The 22,378-nt window shown below is 49.1% G+C and overlaps 1 protein-coding gene across 5 annotated transcripts in view; it reads right to left on the reverse strand.

Annotated features, from left to right (window-relative positions):
- Window positions 1-22,378, reverse strand: part of VWA5B1 (von Willebrand factor A domain containing 5B1) — a 76,478-nt gene that overhangs the window by 21,096 nt on the left and 33,004 nt on the right. For all 5 annotated transcript variants that reach the window (XM_063804570.1, XM_016955343.4, XM_016955346.4 and 2 more), the window contains exons 5-14: window positions 20,681-20,826; window positions 19,635-19,766; window positions 18,854-18,978; window positions 14,827-15,003; window positions 10,366-10,476; window positions 7,993-8,195; window positions 7,392-7,506; window positions 5,453-5,638; window positions 1,921-2,104; window positions 573-763 (exon numbers count right to left, since the gene is read on the reverse strand). In XM_063804570.1, the coding sequence (XP_063660640.1) occupies window positions 573-763; window positions 1,921-2,104; window positions 5,453-5,638; window positions 7,392-7,506; window positions 7,993-8,195; window positions 10,366-10,476; window positions 14,827-15,003; window positions 18,854-18,978; window positions 19,635-19,766; window positions 20,681-20,826 (1,570 nt within the window). The remainder of the gene's footprint in view (window positions 1-572; window positions 764-1,920; window positions 2,105-5,452; window positions 5,639-7,391; window positions 7,507-7,992; window positions 8,196-10,365; window positions 10,477-14,826; window positions 15,004-18,853; window positions 18,979-19,634; window positions 19,767-20,680; window positions 20,827-22,378) is intronic.

Genomic DNA, 22,378 nt, shown 5'->3' on the forward strand with positions numbered 1-22,378 from the left:
CACTGCACTCCAGCCTGGGCAACAGAGCGAGACTCTGTCTCAACAAACAAACAAACAAATAAACAAAAAATCCTCTCTGCCCTGGGTAAATGTATATCCCCTGGAATTTGTAGGAGGTGCAATCTAATGAGGGGGAATAAAAGGCTTTGAAGGCAGGGGGTCCTTCAAAGGTCAGACGGGTTACAATCCTCTGACTGGCTGTGTGACCTTGGATAAGTGCCCTACCTCTCTGGCTCTCAATTTCCACATCTGTACTGAGCCAAGGTGGGCCCCTAAACTCTCTCCTCCCCCAGGTCTGCTATAAAATCAAATGAAAGAGCACATGCAAATGTTCCTTGCCAACTGGGCAGTGTGTGTGCAGGGAATGAGCGAGCTTATTGACTGGTGGGTGTCCTGATTTGGAAGGTGCCCTCGGAGGTAAGACAGATGAAGGCCTAGGGAAGGAAAGAGGGAGTGACTCACTTGGCAGTGTAAGCTGTGGATGGCCACGTCCTGCGGTTGAAGCAGGGGACACAGCTCTCCCCTGCCTGTCGCCTTCCCCAGCTCCTCCCTAATCTGTCCTGCTTGGGTACCTGCAAATCAATCTGCCACCGCTGGACATCCAGGCTGGTCTGGTTGGTGAGGTCCTGCAGCCTGGCTTTCCGCAGTGGGTATCTCTTGGCAGCTGGCATGGGGTCACTTGCCATGGTGGCTCTTGGGAGGGGCTTGTGATTGGTGATCTGGTTGGTGCTGTATGCCCTCCGTCGCTGAGAGAGGTTCAGATCTGGACAGGGATAGTGATGGGGAACCATCAGAGTGGGACAAGGGAAAGAGTGGGGCTTGCATCCCCTTTCCTGTTTGGAAGTGTCTCATGTTCTCCACCTCTTGCCTACTGAAATATATGCAGATGCCTCCCCTGGCATCCAAAGCCTCTCCGGATCTGGCCCTAGTCTAGCTTCCCAGCTACTCTCCCTGCTGCTTCTTTCAAAAGGTACAATGTGGCTGGGTGTGGTGGCTCACGTCTGTAATCCCAGCTCTGTGGGAAGCCGAGGTGGGTGGATCATTTGAGGCCAGGAGTTCCAGACCAGCCTAGGCAACATGGCGAAACCCTGTCTCTACAAAAAATACAAAAATTAGCCAGGCATGGTGGTATGCGCCTGTAGTCCCAGCTATTTGGGAGGCTGAGGCATGAGAATTGCTTGAATCCAGAAGGTGGAGGTTGCAGTGAACAGAGATCGTACCACTGCACTCCAGCCTGGGTGACAGAGTGAGACTCTGCCTCAAAAATAAAAAGTAAAATAAAAGGTACAAAGTGGGTCAAACACACTAGATCAGAAGCCAATTGTGTGTGTGCTTTCTAAGTGTCACACTCTCCACATTGCTGCTCAGGCAGTTTCTGCTGCCTGGAACGTCCTCTCCCTTCCCACCTCTAAGAAGCAGTCCCCTTGTGAAGTCTTTGTGGATATCCTCTAGCAGATGTGCTCATTTCTCCTGGGATTCCCATAGTTTGTTAAATTTTCTAGGGGTCCCTGGCACCCTGTCACTCTGCTTTCTATCAGAGTTAGTGCCAGATGTATCTCTCACTATGTGGAAAGCTCCGGAAGGGCAGGGGACATGTCTGAGTCATCTTTGCTTCCCATGTTGCTCTCAGCCCCTAACCTTAGTAAGGAATCGATAAGTACCCTTTGAATGGAAACTAACACCATAACGAGGCTTTGGAGTCAGATAGATCCGGACTCTTTGTCTGTACTCACTCTATTGCTCTATGAGCTTAGCCAAGTTGCTCAAATTCTCCAAGTCTCAATTTCCTCATCCGTAAAGTGGGTATGACAGTACCCACCTCTGCAGCTGCTAATTATTCAATGAGGTGGTTTTTACCAAGTGCTTAGCCCATAGTAAGTGCTCAGTGTAAGGCAGCAATCATTAGAGCCGCAGACCAACCGTGCTTGGTGGTGGAGTCTCCGCTGGCTAGCCGGGCATTTTTGGCCTGCCCTAGGATGAAGGGTGCCCCTGAGTTCTCGGCACAGTCTCCACCTTCCGGCCCGGGTCCCTCATCCTGAGAGTGGTAGAAGACAGAGCTGCCAGACTCCTGAGAGTGCAGCATGCTGTACCGGCGCCTCTTGTCCTGGAGGGAGAAACAGAAAAGAGGGCTAGGAGTGAGGCTAGGTGTCAGGAAGGACTTCCGCAGGGAGCAAGGGGTGTGAGCAGAGGTGGTGCGGTTTTCATCTCTGAAGAAACAGCTCAATAGGAAAGCTTTGTGTTTGCTTAGGGAATTGAGACAAACTTCTGTTCAAGAGATGGTGAATGGAATTATCGTTTCATAACACTTAGGTTATGTTTTTAATTATTGACTTCATTAAATTTTTTTAATGTAAGTCTAAATGCCACTCCTGCCTCCAAATAGGTAACCGAAATTAACAAAATAAACCATCTGTTCCTTCCATTCCATTCTCCCTGATATAAACATACAGTTCACCCTTGATCAACACAAGCTTTAACTGCGTGGGTCCATGTATATGTGGGTTTTTTTCAATAAAAGTTACACTGAGTGTCGGCTTCTCTTGCCTCGCCTTCCACCTCCTCCACTTATTCCCTTCTATCACCTCTGAGACAGCAAGACCAGCCCCTCCACCTTCGCCACTCAATGTCAAGACAATGACGACGGAGACCTTTATGATGATCTACTTCCACTTAATGAATAGTAAATGTATTTTCTCTTCTTTATGATTTTCTCAAAAACATTTTATTTTCTCTAGCATACTTTATTGTAAGAATACAGCACATAATACATATGACCCACAAAATATGTGTTAATTGACTGTTTATGTTATCAGTAAAGCCTCCAGTCAACAGTAGCCTATTAGTAGTTAAGTTTTTAGAGAGTCAAATGTCATATGTGAAATTTTGACTGCATAGGGGGTCGGTATCCCTAACCTCCACCTTGTTCAAGGGTCACCTCTATGTATAAATAACACATCAGCTGTTGGGGGTCATTTTTTGTTTCATAAAAACTTTGCTATACTGCTCACACTTATCAGTATCTTGAATTTTGCACTTGAAACACTTTGGAAATTCTGCATTTCATCTATTATTTTCTGTTTGTTTGTTTAGAGATAGGGTCTCCACACTGCACATAGGCTGGAGTGCAGTGGCATCATCAGTTCACTGCAGCCTCCAACTCCTGGGCTTGAGCAATCCTCCCGCCTCAGCTTCCAGAGTAGTTGGGACTACAAGCATATGCCACCACATCTGGCTAATTTTTTAATTTTTATATTTTGTAGAGAAGTGGTCTCACTAGGTTGCCCAGGCTGGTCTTGAACTCCTGGCCTCAAGCCAGGCACCTACCTTGGCCTCCCAAAGTGCTGGGATTACAGGTGTGAGCCACCATGGCCTGGCCTCAACCATTCTTTTTACCATTTGACTGCACAATATTTTACCACCCCTTGTTGTTAAGCATTCAGTTTGTGGCCATTTATTTTTGTCACCATAAAAAATACTACAATAAATCCTTGGACATAAATCCATTACATCACTTTTATTTTTACGGGCTAGACTCCTAGGAGTAGGATTTCTGGGTTGAAAGGTTTATGTATCTCTAATTTTTTTTTTCTTGGAGACACAGTCTCGCCCTATCCCCCAGGCTGGAGTGCAGTGGCATGATCTTGGCTCACTGCAACCTCTGTCTCCCGGGTTCAAGTGATTCTCCTGCCTCAGCCTCCCGAGTAGCTGGGGTTGCAGGTGCCTGACGCCACGCCTGGCTAATTTTTGTATTTTCAGTAGAGATGGGGTTTCACCATGTTGGCCAGGCTGGTCTCGAACTCTTGACCTCAGGTGATCCACCTGCCTCGGCCTCCCAAAGTGCTGGGATTATAGGCGTGAGCCATCGTGCCCGGCCTATCTCTAATTTTATTAGTTATTTCTAGGTTGCTTCCCAGGAGGGCTGTGGCAAGTTATATTTACACCAACAATATGTGAAGGTCCTCTTTATCCCTACCAGTAGCAGGGCAAACGTTGCCAGTATTGAGTAAGCAAAGAAGAATGGATTTGATGACTGCGTCCAGTCCCTTCTAGTGGGAGGGTCTGTTGATGAACTGGTGCCTTCTAGACCTCCCAGGAAGGCCTGGACTGTGCAAGGACTTGGCCAGCATTTTGTTTAGCATTTTCTCCCTGCGGCTGAACACTCCATTTTCCATAACACATTAACCATTAACCTGATCACAGTTCTGAAAACATTTCATAACATTAAAAAATCTGGAGCTTTCACATAAAGTTCCAATTTCTCCTGAAAAATGAGACACACATTTAACATAGGGCTCACATTTCTGCATGATGGCACTTTGTTAGGGCTGCGTAGGGGCTGCCCAGTTTAGCCAGGGTGTGTGCCATCCAGTTTGCCATATTCCTCACCGCTCCCTATTGCCTTTCCAGCTGTGAGCTCAGTGGTAACTGCTATCCATCACAGCATTGGCCCCTTTTATTTTTACACCAAGTGCATTTCATTCATTCCACACCTGCCCAATTTCTATAGGCATTGAGTTTGTGACTTCTTTTTTGAAAAACAAAACAAGATGAGAAATCCTTTAGAGAGAGTGGACAGACTCACGAAAGAGGAAAGATAGGTGAGGAAACAGCTTCTTTGGCAACCTCTCACATTTTAGCATGAATTTCACCTCCCTTTCAGAAGTTCTTGGCTTTCATCCCACTTCTGCCACCACAGACAAGAGAATCATCCATGTAAAGAAATAAAACACAAACTCATCTAAGGAGATACGCGCTTACTAGAGTGTGTGGAGAAGGAAATCTGAGTGCATTTGTTCTTGAACTAAAGTGTGCACCATATCACTTAGGGGAAATTATGTAAAATGCAGTTTCCTGGGCTTTATCCTTGGGGATTCTTATTCAACAGACCTGGGTGGAAGCTAGGGCTCTGCATTTTTTTTTTTCTTTTGAGACGGAGTCTCGCTCTGTCGCCCAGGCTGGAGTGCAATGGCACGATCTTAGCTCACTGCAAACTCCGCCTCCCGAGTTCAAGTGATTCTCGTGCCTCAGCCTCCTGAGTAGCTGGGATTATAGGTGCCTGCCACCATGTCTGGCTAATTTTGTTATATTTTTAGTAGAGAACGGGGTTTCACCCTGTTGGCCAGGCTGATCTCAAGTTCCTGATCTCAAGTGATCTTCCTGCCTCGGCCTCCCAAAGCTGTGCATTTTAAACAAGTTCTTCAAGTGGTTCTACTGTAGGGGCTCTTAATAACCACATTTTTGAGATGGTGGCATCTACCTTAGCCATGCCACTGTGATTGAATGCCTGTGGCCTGGCAACTGTAAACCCACAACTGGGAAAACTGTAAACCCACAGCTGTAAACCCAATTCCAGTTAGTTTCTAGCTGTCACAAATAGTCTTTCCAGCTAAGGATGATTTGTAGGCATGGGTTCTGGGCCCCCACGGACCCCTGGAGTTTCTAGGATACTTACAGATCTGGGATTGGAGACGTGCAAAGAAGCATCACATACAATGCCATACCCCACCAGCCGTTCTCCAGGGAAGAGGGAGCTGGCACTGATGGGTGAGACCAGGACCTCAGTGGTCTCAGGGAAGATCCACTCCACAGTCACATCGCTCAGGACTGGGGCCATGGCCTTCTTCAAGGATTTGACCATCTGTAGGGCAGGGTCAGAATGCAGTTGGGGGATGTATGAGAAGAGATGTGTACAGAAGATCATGTAAGTATCAGCTTAGTGGGGAGTGGGAGCAGGGAAAAGGGGACAGCAGGCCTTGTGGTGACTTGCCTAGCACTGAGCACACTTCTGAGCTTCTTAGACTCACAGAATGTCAGAGTTGGGGAGCATCTTCGCTTCATCTTTTCTAAGCTTAGCATTTTTATTTTATTTTATTTTATTTTATTATTTTATTTTATTTTGAGACAGAGTCTGGCTCTGTCACCCAGGCTGGAGTGCAGTGGCATGATCTCGGCTCAGTGCAACCTCCACCTCTTGGGTTCAGGTGATTCTGCTGCCTCAGCCTCCTGAGTAGCTGGGATTACAGGCACCCGCCATCATGCCCAGCTAATTTTTTATTTTTAGTAGAGACGGGGTTTCACCAAATTGGCCAGGCTGGTCTCAAACTCTTGGCCTCAAGTGATCCACCTGCCTAGGCCTCCCAAAGTACTGGGATTACAGGCGTGAGCCACTGCACACCTGGCCAGTTTAGCATTTTATAAATGAGAAAATCTGAGGCTCAAAGTAGGGCTGTGACTAGCCCAAGGGCACACAGGTTTGCGCCAAACCATGGACTGGATAATGATCTTGAGCAAATTCATTTACCTCTCTGGGCCTCAGTTTTCCCTTCTGTTAAAGTAGGAGGGTGTAGTTGAAGGATTATTTGCAATACTGAATTTGACATGTGGTAGGTGTTTAGTAAATGACATGCGCTAGGTGTGGTAGGTGTTTAGTAAATGACAGCTGTGGTCATCACCTAGACTGATTTCCTTGGATGTTCTGTACTGCAAACCTGGAGAAAATGACTTGGGGGTTGTGGCAAGTATAGAGGTGAGCTTTCAAATCTCTCTTCAAGAAAGACCATGCCTTCTTGCTGCAAGAAATGCTGTTAGGTGACAGCTTCCAGTTGCAGCACCCCAGCTTTTGAGCCAAGACCATCTCTCTCCCTGGAAGCCCCAAGTCAATGATTCAGCATGGCAGGGATACTAGATCCTGGTCATTTCAGCACATCCCTGACTTTGATGGGCAACCTTTGCTCCAGAGCTCCCTGCTGGATGGCTGAGACCCTGCCAGGGCATCACAGTCTGAGGCTCTCGCCCAATTCTGCTCCCATTTTCCTTTCACAGCTGTTGGACTGGCCTCTTGGCCTGAAGAGTTTTTCTTCCTGCTTCCTCCTCTTCCACCTTTCATAGACACTATCCCCAATAAACATCTTCACTCTTAATCCCAGCCCTGTCTTTGTTTACTGGACTGACAAGGGGATTTTCTAAGGGTTAGATTATTCGTGTCAAATGTGCAGGACATGGAAAGCAGACTATAGCCTCCTTTATTTCTGGGTTCTTTAGATTCTTCTGAGCCACCATTTGTCATCATCAGGAACATGTCCAGATAGGGACCTCAAACACAACTTCAATCCGTATAGGTGGTAGCTTTTTCAGGAGCCTCATCTTGTCCAGCAGTGGATGGAGTGTGTGTCCAGTGGCTGGAGACCAGGGGATCTAGCGTCCTGGCATTGCTTCAAGAGTTGCCTGCTCTGTGGCTTGCAAGTCTCTGGTTCTCATTGGGATGCAGTGTGGCTTAGTGAAGAGCTCAGATTTGGGGTGTCATCCCAGCTCCACCACTGAGTTGCCATGTGACTGGTCTGGGCCTCTGAGGTTCCAGCACCAGAAGGGACTGCGTGGGTTCTGCTGCCTACCTTGGGTTGCAGCCGCTCCCCCTCCATCAGGAACTCAGCACTGCCCTCGGACACAGATGCCAGTCCTTTCACCAGTCTGTGGCAGACGTTGGGTCCAATTCCAAAGCTATAGCACCTGGGGGAAGGGGAGAAGAGAGGCTGCTATGTCCTATCCTCTCTGCATCTTTGCCTCCTGATGCAGAAAGGGACAGAGCATGGTCTGGCAGGATCTTGGAGCTGGCCCTATCTTCAGGTAGAGGGAGAGGGAGAAGGAAGAGGGGCCATCAGGGGTACCTACATACACACCCGTCAATTCACCCACAGACAGTCCATTAATTCCCACCCAGCACAGAGCGGGAGCAGCCTCTCCCTTGGCTGTGGGACCTCTCCCTGGGCTTCTCTTGTGAGTCGTGTGCAGAGGCATGGGTAGCTCACCCATTCAGAACTTGAGAGGGAAAAAGATGAACTTTGAAATCAGCCCACACTATCTTGGAAGCAAAGCCCTTTGGGAATTGTGGGTCCTATCCTCTCCCTCTGGCATTTTCCACATTGCCCTTGGGCTCTGACGCCCCAGCCCCGGCAGCCTGGAGTCACCGAGCCTAGACCCTCAGCCAAGGCCGACCTGGTGGAGAAGGCGTGATTTCGCACCAGCTCCAGCACCTTCCCCGTGTTGTTGACAGCGCCATCTGTGATCAGGAAGAGGAGCCGTGGGTGGCCTCGGTGCACTGGCTGCCTGATGACCCACTTGAGAGGGGAAAGGATGTTGGTCCCACCCATGTCGGCCTTCATTCTCTGGATGTCATCACAAGCCATGGCCAAGCTGTCCTGCAGAGAAGCAGACAGTCCCCAGTGTCACCGTATGGTACAGAGACTCTAGACCACCTAAGGAAGAGGACTTTGTTTCCCTAGATCTTCTTTTAGCCTCACCAGAGTTGACCCATGCTCCCAATTTCATCCCTGCCCACACTCACAGGAAGAATGGGTGGCCACTCATTTGGTGTCATCCTGCTCAACAGCACCCCGTACCAATGCCTGAAACACCAACCAGTTGTCCTTTCTGGGTTCTCCTTTAAAAATAGAAGCACTCCTGGAACACATTAAACCCCTGATTCCTTAGCACACATGAGGTTTCTTTTTCTAATGAGGGAGGTGGGTGGTGTGATGGAAAGAGCACTGGACTAGAAATCTTAAGATCTGAGTGCAGAGACTGACTCTGGCACCAGCCCCCTGTGACATTTTGAGAAAATCATTTCTCTAATCCAGGCTTCAGATTTCCTTGCTCTGGACCAACTGTGTGGGTCCCAACTGGCCAAGGATGGATGTCATTTGCAGCAAGAGTAAATTCCCACTGGATACAGTGACCTCCTCCTAGCTCAGGGGGATGCTATTTCAACATCCACCCTTGGACAGGACTTAGAAGTAACAGCATGTTTGGGAAGTCAAGGCAGGTGGATCACTTGAGGTCAGGAATTCGAGACCAGCCTGGCCAAAATGGTGAAGCCCTGTCTTTATTAAAAATACAAAAATTAGCTAGGTGTGGTGGTATATGCCTGCAATCCTAGCTACTTGGGAGGCTGAGGCAGGAGAATCGCTTGAATCTGAGAGGCAGAGGTTGCAATGAGCCAAGATCAAGATCGCAGCACTGTACTCCAGCCTGGGTGACAGAGAAAGAGAGACTCCATCTCAAAAAAAAAAAAAAAAAAAAAAGGGAAAAGAAAAAAGAAAAAAAAAAAGCAGTAATGGCATGTATCAAAAGTCTTAAGATGTATGTGTAGCTTTTGAGCCAGCAAGGCTAGGAATTAATCCTAAGGGAATAATTAAAGATGCATGCAAAATCTGTGATACAAAGATGACTAAATAAAATGGAAAGAACTTTAATGCTTGACTGCAGGGGTTTTGTTAAATAAGTCCCAATCTATCTGTGTAGTGAAATACTAGGAAGCCATTACAGTTACATTACAGATTAATACTTACTGGCATGGAAATACATTCATGATAGACTGCTGCGTTAGAAAAGTAGGTTACAGAACAGTATGGAAGGCCTAATCCTATCTTTATTGAAAATGTGTGTAAATGCATAGAACAAGGGCTGGAAGGATTTATACTAAGCTCTTAGCAGTGTCTTTTCTTCCTTTTATCCTGACTGACATAATCACAGGAGATTTTTTTAAAAAATTTTGTTTTTGATGTGTACATTTAAAAACTGTGGAATGATCAATACATATTATTCTTTTGTTGTTGTCATTGTTTGTAGAAATGAGGTCTCACTGTCCTGCCCAGGCTGGAGTCAAAGCTCCTAGGCTCAAGCAACCCTCCCATCTCAACCTCCCAAGTAGCTGAGATTACAAGCACATGCAACATATATTATTCTTGCATTTTTAAAACTCATAACATTATTTTTAGTTGAAAAGTGTCCCATTTGCTTGTCCTTCCTCCCTCCTTTCCTTCCTTCCTCCCTCCCTCTCTTCCTCTTCTTAGATCTGGGTAGGATGCTCCAATTTTGAACACGCTGCTGGGGCCACAGCCTTCTTGTTTCACACAGTATCTTGAGCCTTGTGAGTTCCATTCTTAGCCCACTGCCACGCCCACTCATCCACCTATTCACTCCCCTACTCCTTATCATCCGCTTCCTTAGCTCAACCTTGCATGCGTCCATCATCCTTGTGAAACGGAGGCTTCAGTGAGTGGCAGGCCTGGGCTATGTCCTCTCTCTACCCACTTTCCATACCTCATTTCTGTACACACACACACTTTGCCCAAAATATTGTTTGATTCTAAAGAGGAGGGGATGTCAGAAGGCTGAGATGTCAGAAAAATGTCCAAACAGAGATAGTTTCTCTTCAGTTCTCTGCCCCCGGGTGTGATCTGGGTTCTCTGTGGGTAGGCAGCTTCTGAGGCCAGCACTAGGGTTTTAACTATTTTTTCCCCTTTCCCTCCTTTCCTCTGCTCCCCACCATGCACCACCCTCCTGGTCCCAGCCTTGCCCCCTCATTACCTCACTGTAGGTCTGGCTGGAAGGAAAAAGGCTCTTAAATGTGGATCCAAACCCAATGATATTGAAGAGGCAGGCTGGCAGGAGGCTCTTAAGGGCCACCAACATGGCATCCTGGCAGAAGAGAAAGGGGTTTTCAGGATTCAGGAAGGAGTTCTTGTCACTCGGCCACTGCACTCCAATATTCCCTTTCCCAGCACACGAGCAGCCTTCAAACAGGCCTTTACCCTCCTCTGTCTGCACCCAGCAACTCCTTTTCCCTCACATCAAGAAATTTGCTGACACTGACCAGAGGCTGGACCAAAGCCACCACCACCACCACCACCACCACCACCATCATCATCATCATCGTCGTCATCATCATCATCATCAAACTTATCCATGTAGCAGGTCTGATTTCTTAAAGCCTTTCTATTATGGCTTTCCAGTTCCACTTAACCTCTTCCTGATCCTGAGAGGTGGGGAGAGCAGGGAGCACCCTCTCCCTGCTGCCAAAGCAGAATTGATGTCCAAGGGAGGAAAGTGGCCTGGTCCAGGTCACACTGTGGATGGAATGGCTTCTGGCCCTCCTGTGGGACCTTCTGCATCAGACTCAACCTAACCATCACTAAGGACACATCCTCAGGGGCAGTCTCTTCAGCTCATATTTGTCAGGTACACAGGATGTACTTTACATGCATCACTTCACTGATCTTCACCATAACCCTTCGAGGCAGGTACGCTTTTATCCCCATTTTATAGAAGAGAAGATTGAGGCACAGAGAGGGGAAGTAACATGTTGGTGAGCATCCAGAGGGTAAATAATGGAGTCAGGACTCAAAGCCATGTCACTTTGCCTCCAAAGTCTATGGACACTAAACATAACCCATGTAACCCCAGCAGGAGACCTTGATAAAGGTAGACTGAAAAAAAATAGTGACAATGAGGGAGGTGGAGGTGATGGTAGAAGCAAAATTGATGATGATGATGATCATGATGATCATGATGGTGACGATGGTTATGATACAATGCAATGACAAATATCAAGCAATTACTATGTGCTAAATGTTCTAAGTTATGTCACCCCTCTGAGCCTCAGCTAGGTGCATAGTAAACATTCAGTAAATGGTTATCATTATCAACTCAATGAGATCTATATTAATATTAATAACCCTGCTTTACAGATGAGGAAACTGAGGCTCAGGAGAGCTAAGGAATTGCCCTGGATTGCAAAACCTAAGACTAATGACAGAGGCTTTAAAAACACAGCTTTGGCTGGGCACGGTAACTCACGCTTGTAATCCGAGCACTTTGGGAGGTGGAGGCAGGCAGATCATGAGGTCAGGAGTTCGAGACCAGCCTGAACCGTCTCTACTAAAAACACAAATATTAGCCGGGCATGGTGGTACACGCCTGTAATCCCAGCTACTCAGGAGGCTAAATCAGGAGAATTGCTTGAACCCGGGAGGCGGAGGCTGCAGTGAGCCGAGATCACGCCACTGCACTCCAGCCTGGGCAACAGAGTGAGACTCATCTCAAAAAAAACAAAACAAAACAAAAAAACCCCACAGTTCTGAGATTTTTATTCATGTTGGCTCTGCCTTGGCAGAGGAATGAAGGTCTGTCTCCCCCTCACCCCCATGTCCCCCATCTTGTTTATTGATAGTACCCCAGGGATCTCAGCATGGCTTCAGGGAAGCCGTCATCCTTCACGATCTAGAAGAAAACAGCTGCAAGAGGATTCTGGCACCTTTTACACCACACAGATTTCCAGGCTCCACATACTCACACCCCAATCCCATCCCCCACCCTGCAAACATTAACATTAACATTCTCTCAATCTCTCTTCATTGCTTGCGTCAATACATTTGGTTTCTCTACAAAAGAAGTCAATGTCTGCTTATTTTTTCATTAGTCACTAATGCATATTCCTGCTAGGAGGAGATTCTGCTGATCCATACAGATTGTCTCTGCTCACACCTATTAGAATTTTTAAAGCCATGTTTTTGGCAGCAAGTGGCAGCTGAAGAATGAGACCAGCTGCAGGAAATTAAATTGGCCGGACTTTCCCCTTTGGCATAAGCTCTTTGGATTTCTATTTTCTCCCTCCTCCCTGAGCCTAGATTTTCCTAAAACTTCAACCCAGTGGGTCACAATTAAGGACCCAAGCAACCTTCCAGTGGCCTCATTGTCAGTGGGGAAAGGGGTGTGTAGCCTGAGTAATTTCTGTGCCTTTCTCTAAAAGGGTCATGTTTAGCAGAATGGATGGCACCAATGCAAAGCCATTTGTGAAGGCATGACCTTGAGCTCAGTGAGCTGAACTGGAGAAGGGCAGGAGAGATTCCAAGGAGAAAGAGGACTGAAAGGAGAGCCAGAGAAAGTTATTGTCCGAGAATTCTGGAATGCAAAGATTGGACAGGCTTTCAGTCCAGGAAGTGGATTTCCATTTATGAACTAATTACATTTAACTGGTAGTAACTGCCTGGAACACTGGATGAGAAGGATATAGACTGAGTCCAGGCTCAGCAGGAAAAAAAATGTCATGACCAATTATTGAATTGAGGTCTACCTGGGCTTGGGAGAGGGGAGCAGAGGGATATATGACATACGTTCACTCTGCCTGAATTGATCCTTCTCTCTCTACAGAAAGTATGAATGAATCCCAGAGTTGAGAATCAGCTTGTCCACAGTCACAGAGCAAATCGGTGGCAGAATTGACCCTGGAATCCAGGTGTTGCTTTTGGCATGATGCCATGCAGCAGAGATGACATCATCAGAGAAGAGAATTTTTTAGTGGAACAGTATGCATAATTCTCCATAAGCAATGTAAGGAAAATGAGCTCTGAAGCAAGATATAGAAGGCTCAGGCTCTCTCACTAGCCCTGTGATGCTGGGAAAAGCACTTAGCCTCTTGGCGACTCAATTTCTTTACCTGGAAAGTGGAGGGAAAATGGATTAAATGCTCCCTAAGGCATGTTTTAGGTTTATGCTTCTGTGATGCTCTAGGGTAACTGAGACATCTTACGAACTGATAAAGATGCAGAACGGGATACAGATGGCCACAGAGGCCTTGAGCGTGCTTCAGCACTCCAGCACCGAGGACAGCTTCTCATTCCAATGTTTGCCTCTGATGGTGGGCAGGTTGGGGAAGAAGGTGCCAATCAGCCCTACTACACCCCTGTGTCATGAGACTTCAAACAGGAACTTGGGTCCTGTGTATGATTCCTTTGTCATACTTCAAGACAACTGTAGCAAACCCATGGAGATACCTGGCATCCTAGATCCCACCCAACCCTCCTCTCCTTGCTGAGCTTGCTGCCCTGGAAACAAGAGCTTGCTCTGGGAACAAACTAGGGGAAAAGATGAAATTTCAGGTGACGGCAGAGCCCCACTCTGTTCTTGCCCCCTCCTTCCTTGTTCTCCTGAACTCAGTTATCCTTTACCCGGATCAATAAAGAGATAGAAGGCTTTTTATGCATAAACACAGAGCTAGGCCCCATGGAAAAAGAGAGGTGAGAGGATAGACGACCCTTTTCCTAAATGAGTTCATAACTCCAGAGAGACAGACATCTGCACAATCAAAAATACAAGGGAGTGTTGGATAATGCCACAATGGAGACCAGTAATCTCCTGGGGGTGGGGCAGGGGGCAGGTGAAACGCATCTGGATTGTGAGGGGGGAGGATTCTATCACCATTGCTTCCACCCTCCTGAGGAGCTCTCCTTAGCAGGGAGACCAAGCTCCCATGTATTCTGATTGGCTAGCAGGCCTGTGCCTCTCTCTTGACTGTCAGCTCCTTGAGGACAGCAAATGTGTTTGCATTCTGCTGTTTTTCCAGAAGGCCAAGGGCAAGGCTTGGCACCTATTAGGCATTTGAAAAAAAGAGAAATCAAGTCTTTTCTACCAAATTCTACACATTCCTTGATGGCAGGGGCCATGTCCACTGAAGCTCTGATGTCAGGTGGTGGGGACCGTCAGGGAGACATGGATTTAATTTTAGACCACAGTGGCCATGTGACCTTGGGCAGGTGACTGAAACTCTCAAGATCAGCTTTTCTGTATGGAAAATGGCAAAAATAGGATCAAACGCATAAGATTATTGTCTGGATTAGATACCAAGCTTCACGTTAAGTGGCTAGCACTGTATCCAACACATAGCAGACCCTCAGCAAATGTTACTTCCCTTCCCCTCTTCCCTGTGCCCTGCTCCACTCAGTACCTACTGGAGTGTTTTAGCTAAAGTTTGTAGAATGCAAAGGACAGCTATGGATGACTTCATCCCTTATAAATGGATGCCAGCTCAGCCTCTGCTCACACCACTTCGTGTTTTTATGGGGATGCAAATGGAGTTTGGGTATCTCTGTTTAAACTGATTTTTAAAAGTTGTTTCTTGGAACAGAAAGTGCTGAGGAAGCTGGATTGGGGGCACACAGCTGATTTCCCCTGGAGCCCTGGGCCCTCGGGAGGGGTTCTCTCAGCAGGTACCTTGACTCGGTGCATGCTGATCCCGCTCATGCTGCTGCTCCTGTCAATGAGGAAGATGAACTCCCCGTGGGCCTTTCTCAGGCATGGCTGGACTGACTGGAGGTCGGGACAGAAGTTGAGCATGATGACGGAGTGGTGGGGAATGTCTTTGTGGAGGCGTTTTCGAATGATTTCTGTCTGGAAGAGAAAAGAACACTCTGATTGGGCAATCAGGGGGTCAAGAGGTACTCCTGGGGACTCATGCTGGTCCCTGTCACTCACCGTGCACCCACATCCTGCTCAGGCTCTGCATGGAAGACTTCTGGGCTGACTGTGCTCAGCTCCTCTGTTTGCTAGACCTTCACGGGTTGCAACAGCAAGCATGGACTTTGCAGACCGAAAGACTTGGGTTTGAATCCCAGCTCTGTCACCATCCGACTGTGTGATATGGGGGTGAGTCCCTCCTCTGGGTCTATTTACCCATTTGTAAAATGGGGCGAATAATGTCCCCTTCTCAGGGTGGTTGTGAGGATGAACTGAGTCAGCACAGATGCGAGAAGCCCGTTGGTTGAGTAATGGTCTCTTGCTTTTACACTCAGTGTGTATACTGCTCTCTGGCTCATCTTGGCTGTGAACTGGGTTTCCTTGGTCTACCGATTCTCTCCCATTGTTAAATTCCTACTCATTCTTCAAATTCTACCTGTTTGGAAAGGCTTTCCCAATTTCCAGGTGGACTTAATTGCTTAGTTTCCTCATCCATTAAATGAGGACAAGAAGACATACCTCACTGAGTTGTTGCATGGGTTCAGTGCACCTGTGAAGCTGGCTGCCTGGCAGAGAGCAATGGCCTCTAAACAGCAGCCATCATTGCCATTGCTGCTGCTGCTGTTGTTGGTCCTGGAGGCCCAGGCACTTCTCACACCGAGTAGTTTTTTGCTCCGATCTCTGCCTCCCATCAACTTGTTTGCTATTATACTTGAAGGCAGGTCATCTCTTAGCTTCTTTTACCTCTCCAGAATTTAACACAGGGCCTAGTCCAGAGATGGATCAGTAAAGATTAAGGGAAGGACAGCGCCTTGGTGCTTATCCTTTTATGTGGCCTCCTAGCTGGCCCTGAGGCCAGGACCCTTCCCCTTGCTTCTCCCCTTCCCCTTCACACAGAATCTCATTTCCTTTGTTCTCACGCTGCTTTCACTTTCCACCCCGACTTTCTCTCTCTGTCTCCTTATCTGGCTGTCTCTGTGTGTACACGTGTCTCTGTGTCTGTTTCTCAGTTTCTGTCTATTTGGGTTCCTTCCCCATCTCAATAGATGACATCACCACCCACCCAGTTGTTCAAACCAAACGCCTAACAGTTGTCCTCAGTTCCCCTCTTTTCCTCACTCCACACATTCCATCCTGCAGCAAAGCATTGCCAGTCCTGCTGCTAACATGCAGCCAGAACGCGTCCACATCTCTCTGACTCCACTGCTACTGCCCGTGTTCAGGAGAGGACTGTCTCTCTCTCTAGACCTTTGCAATAGTCTCATCCTGCTCTCTTTCTCCAACTTTTATCTCCCTGTGGTCCATTCTGCAGAGAGCAGCCAGAGCGACTGTTCTTGTCATTCTCTTGCTCAAGCAGTGCCCTCACTGAATACTCTGAACCATAGTTTAGGAAGCCCCCTGTGGCCTGACCCCTGCCTGCCTGTCCACCTCCTCTCTACCCACTCTGCTCCCTACATTTCAGCCGCACTGACCTTCTTCCTGTTTTCCAAAAAGGTCACCATTGTTCTGCTTCCTGCTCCTTCATCCCTTGTGCCCTCTCCATCCATTCCTCCCACGTTGGGCTCTTGGTCTTCTGCCAGGTCTCATCCTCAGACAGGCTTTTGCTGACGCCCGGCTAAAGAACACCCAGCACCTACTACTCATGATCATATCAGCCCTCTCCAAACAGATCTGGCTCATTGATTTGCTTTTTTATTTTTATTTTTTGAGACAGAGTCTCGCTCTGCCACCAGGCTGGAATGCAGTGGCTCAATCTCGGCTGACTGCAACCTCCAACTCCCTGGTTCAAGCAATTCTCCTGCCTCAGCCTCCCGAGTAGCTGGGATGACAGGCATGCGCCACCACGCCCAGCTAATTTTTGTATTTTTAGTAGAGACGGGGTTTCGCCATGTTGGCCAGGATGGTCTTGATCTCCTGACCTTGTGGTCCACCTGTCTCGGCCTCCCAGAGTGCTGCGATTGCAGGGGTAAGCCACCGCGCCCGGCCTGATTTGCTTTTTTTCCTCTGTCTTTCCATCCCAGAATATAAGCTCCATGAAGATAAAGACTGTGTCATTCTCAGTATTGCCCCGCTAAGATTTATTTGTTGAATAAATAAGTGAGGGAATTAATCTGTGTGGGCCTTTTTGTCTGCCGCTAACCTGTGTGTGCATCTTTTCATGTTTTTTTTTTTTTTTTGCCTCTGTTACTCTTGGCATCTCTGTGTCTCACGCGTGGTGTGCCCTTCTATGTGATCTACCCTCTCCTTGCTAAACCAGGGTTTCTGACAGCTTGTCCCACCCACTCTTCCTGATTGATGTTCACCCTGTGGATACCCACAACCCACTCTTCTCCCTGCCAAGAGATCTCGCTGTCTCTCTCCCACGTGAAGCCGCTCCACCAGAGGCCACAGCCCAGACCGGCTCTTTTGATGACAGAGCCCTAGGCAGAAGCAGCCACATCTGCCAGTGAGAGAAGCCACCTCCAGAAACCTTATCTGCCTCTCAGAGGGACTGGGTTGGTGCCCTGGCTCAGGATTCTCTAATGTCTCCTCAAGCTGCCATTATCCAATTACAATAAACTCATCATTTCTTAGCAGCTGTGGGTTGATTGCTGTCATCCCTGGAGTTTGTGGAGAATACAGGCTATTTGCATAACCACCCCAAGGTGGCAAGTTAATTCTCATTTGCTTCCGCCATCCCAGAGCCAATTATTTAAGGCTTGGCAGGCAGGGCAGCCAGCCCCAGGCCTGGGAGGCCCACTGGGCCCCACTGGCCCATAGGTAGCAGTTCTCAGAGCTCAATGGGACCTCTGGCACTGCCACCCCCTACTCTGAGAACCCCGGGCTCCAGCTTCTTATCCCAACTGACTCATCTGGCTGAGGGGCACCTCTGGGAGAGCATGTGCTTCTAGGGGGGTCTCTGTCCACTTCCCCACCTTGCCACTGCCCTGTGCCAGCTAGGCAGGCAGAGCATGGGTGGTGGTGTGAAATCCAGCTCAACTGCCCCACAGAATCCATTCTCATCCCTTAGCCTCCTGGTCACCAAATCTAACTTCTGAGATCACAGTCTTTCCCTTCCTCCAGCTTACTGGTGATCTTTGGGTGCCAGATCTCAGTTTTCTCATCTAAAAAGGGGGCTAATGGAAAGAGATGAGCCATCATTCTGAAACCTATCTTGGCATTCAGGACCTGGCTCAGTGTGCAGGACCATGAGCGGGAGGCAGAGCATGGGGTGTGACTTGTGGCTGATGCTCAGCCTCCAACGTTCCCTTTCCCATTCCTGCCCCCTGGCCAGGCCTCCTTGTCCTGCAGCTTCATGGGGTGGGGGACAGCAGAAGGAGAGGATCTTTCTCAGGCTTTCCCCACTCTGCCTTTGTCCTTTATGTCATAGCAAGCAAGGGCCCCAGAGGGAGGAAGAGCAAGAGGCTACTCAGCTGGTGGGTAAGGGAGGTCCAGGAGGTAAGGAACTGAAGGGTCCTGGGCACCCCTGGGGATGCAGAGGCCTGGAGGAGGCCAAGTCCATTCTGCCACCATATATAAATTTTCCTGGCTTAGGCACCTGCTAGGTCCTGGAGAAAGGTGATCTGGCAGGAGGCGGGAATAGAGCCAGGATGACGGGGCATTTGAAAGTGCCCTGCAGTGCCCGGGGGCCCACAGAAGGAAACACTTCTTGCCTGGTGTCTGCCTCCAGCTTGCTGGATGACCTCGGGCAGGTTACCTCCCCACCTCACTTGTTCAGTGGAGACCAGGCCTCAGCGCCACCCCAACTCTGCCACCGTCCGCTCCCCACCTCAGTTGCCCTCACCTTCCGCTCTGCTCTGCTCTTCTTCTTCATCCCTTTAATGAAATCTGTTCTTCCCTTCAAGTGCTGGTCAAACTCTCCCAGGGTCATGTCCCCTTTCTCTATCAGGACATGGGGCATATGGGGCTCTGCAGAGATGAGATCGACTTTCAGCACTTGGCCAGGTATCGTAGGAGAAGGATGCTGGGGGCTTTGGTTTAGGTGCAAGATTCTCACAGGGGTGGGACTCCCATTTGGAAGCGGGGTGGAAGCCCTGGCTGTCTGAAGCAGTGTAGGGCTAGGGAAGGCTCCTTAGCTGGGAGGCAGGGGAGCCTAGTGGCCATGGGTGACTCACTGCCCCTCTCTGGGCCTCAGCTGAGCTATCTGTAAAACGGTAGTAGGATGGGGTTAAATGACTCTCTGATGTGTTTAGGTCCTGACATTCTGTGAATTCTTGAACAGACAAGAGTTTCTCCTTGAGGCTACAGAATTTCCAGGGTATCACTGAGCTTTGGGTTTCAAAGATCCTCTCTCTGTTCAGCTGGCCTGGGGGTAAAGTGCCCCGATGAGTGGATGAGACCCTAGGCCTCTGGAGCTTGAATCACGGCAGGAGACACTCGATTCCACCAGCTAGAGCCAACTTTCCCAGGGGGCAAGTAGTGGGTCTCCTCTCCTTGGCCACACCCCCCCGACCCTTTCCCTGGCTAGCTAGCTGCTGGGCAGGGGGCCACATGTTCTGTCCCCACAGGATCAGCACCTCCTCCCTCCCACAGGCAGCCCAGGGGCCCGTTGTGGGGCACCGTACCGCTGGGGTGGATGAGGATCTCCACAGGCCGGTCAAAGGTGTGCTTGTTGGCCAAGGTGATGATGATGCTCTTGGCCGAGCGGGCAGATGGGGCGGCGTCGGCACGAATCTCATGCGTGGGACTCTCCACCCCTGAGTGGCATAGAAAGGCAAGGGGGATATAGGCTCATGAGGTCAGGAGAGAGAGGAGTTCGCTGGGGCACACCAAGATCCAGGCCAGAGATGAGTGACATGCCAGCCCCATTAGGGGCTCCTGACCTGCAGTGTGACCATGGCCAGGCTGCCTCAATTTCCCCACCTGTAAAATGAAAGCTTAGATAGATGGTGTCTGATGACTCTTCCTGCTCTGAACTCAGGATCCAGTGGGGGTCGGAGGAGTTGCATTCTTATAGGGCACGCACAGACCCCAGCATGCTGCCAAGCAGATGGCTCTCAGCGCTCCGTCAGAGGGCGCTTTTTTGATGGGTGCTCCATAAACGCACCTCACACTGGAATGCAATGTTGCTCTAGGAGAGGACGCACTGACAAGAAACCATATCCTAGTGTCCTTTTAAGGCTCTGAGTGGTTGTGGGGAGAAGCTTCAGAGCAATGGTTCTTAATCCTGGTTACATGTTAGAATCTCCTGGGAAGCTTTTAAATGTTTCCATGCTTGGAACTCACCCCAGAATCTCTGGGGGGTGGGATCTAGGATGCAGGATGTTTGGGTGTCTCTGGGTGCTTCTGATATGCAGACAAGGTGAGAACCAGGAAGCAGCTTTACAGCTGTGGCCTCCAGGAGAGGACCAAGGGCCACTATTCCCCACAGACATTCTTCCAAGGAAGCCACTGGGGTGAAAGTCGGTTGCCTTGAAATCCATCCCAGGAAGGGACTTATCTTTGGGCTGCTTGTTGGGGCCATGGGAAATGGGGGTCCACAGGCTTTGTGTACTTTAGTAAGTCTGCCATCTGGGCCAGTTGGCTTTCCTTCCCACCCCCGTCCCATCCCTGACAGCCTTTGGCTTTTGGCCTGAAGGCCACCCATCCCATCTGGATGTCTCCCTCTCACCTGCGAGCAGACATGGCCCACGGATCTCCAGCTGGAAGTTGAACTCATACTCCATGGGGTTGGACACATCGGTGTTCAGGAGAGTCGCCAGGCACAACTTATTCCAGGAGCCTGGGTCCCAGGCACCGAAGCAGTGCCTGTCTTTGCTGGAAAAGGGCCGGGGGAAGGAAAGGAGACCAGCCAGGGTGGAAGAAGGGGCCCAGCGCGAGAAGACAAGGAGAGGATGATGAGTTCCAGGCAGCCCAGCCCACCAAGGGGGCCCCCAGACCCGTACTCTCCCACTCAACCTCACCCCAGGGAGAGCCTGGATTCTGATGTAAGGCACAGCCACCTCCAAGGAGCACCCACACGGGGCCAGGCACCAGGCACGGTGCTCCCGAGGGGTAGCTCACATCGTTCTCACCACAGCTCTGGGAGGAAGATGTCAGGGTCTCCACTTTCCATGCGGGGACACTGAAGCTCAGTGTGGTGAGGTGACTGGCACAAGTTCCCACTATTTTTTTTTTTTTTTTTTTTGAGACGCAGTCTTGCTCAGTCACCCAGGCTGGAGTGCAGTGGTGCTATCTTGGCTCTCTGCAAGCTCCGCCTCCCGGGTTCACGCCATTCTCCTGCCTCAGCCTCCCGAGTAGCTGGGACTACAGGTGCCCGCCACTACGCACGGCTCATTTTTTTGTTTTTAGTAGAGATGGAGTTTCACTGTGTTAGCCAGGATGGTCTCAATCTCCCGACCTCGTGATCCGCCCGTCTCGGCCTCCATTCCCACTATTAAGATTTGGCAGAGTCCTGGCCCAGATCTCCTAGCCTAGGTCTGTCTGGCTCCATGGTGAAAGAGTTTGTACTGCGTCACACCACGTCCTGAATCTCTGCTCTGTCTCTGTGAGCTGCAAGCCCTGCGAGTCATTTCTCCTCTAAGTGTTTGTTTTCCCATCCTTTAAATGGGACAATACTTTGCAGTTGCTTTGAGGACTCCAGGAGCAATGGCTTAGCCAAGTGTCTGTCACCTGCTGAGTGCTCACATTTCGGGACCCTCTTTCTTTGCAATCTCCACCCCATCTCCCATCCTGCTCTGTCTCCACAGGCACACCCCCTAAGGTCTTTAATCTATGTCCCTCCATATGCACACATCCTTGTAAAATACTTGGCAGCATTTGGGTGTGAGTGTGCTTTAAGCTGACACGATTGCCTTATATTATGAGTCTCCCTCGATCTCTTACTTTTTTTGGCACCATGTTATGTCTTAAAACTCTACCCAGGTGGCTGCAAACCCAAGTCCTCACTGCTAACTTGGTGTCACTTGGGGGCATCCATTACATTGTACTTGTTGTTCCCAGCTCAGCCTCCCTGCATCCACAAATAACGCCACCATGAATATCCCTGTCCGTGCTCCCTTTGGACTTGTGAAAGAACTTCTCCATGATCCCTGGGTGAAAGGCCACACCAAGGATTGCCAGATTGCTTTCCAGCGTGGATGTCCCCATTCCTAATTCCATTAGCAGTGAACAAGCATCCCCCCTCTCCTCACTAATACTTGGCATCATCTGGTTTTTGAATTTTGTCTTGTGTCACTCTATCTGAGCTCCTTTGAGATTCACAGGGGTTTGAGGCAATCTTTTCCCAAGAGTGTCACTCTTAACTCTGCCTGCTGGAATGGGCAGGAATAAGCGTATTAGGACCCGCTCAGTGGCATCAGGGCCACCT

Source organism: Pan troglodytes, chromosome 1 (assembly GCF_028858775.2).
Source record: "Pan troglodytes isolate AG18354 chromosome 1, NHGRI_mPanTro3-v2.0_pri, whole genome shotgun sequence".
Classification (NCBI taxonomy): Eukaryota; Metazoa; Chordata; class Mammalia; order Primates; family Hominidae; genus Pan; species Pan troglodytes.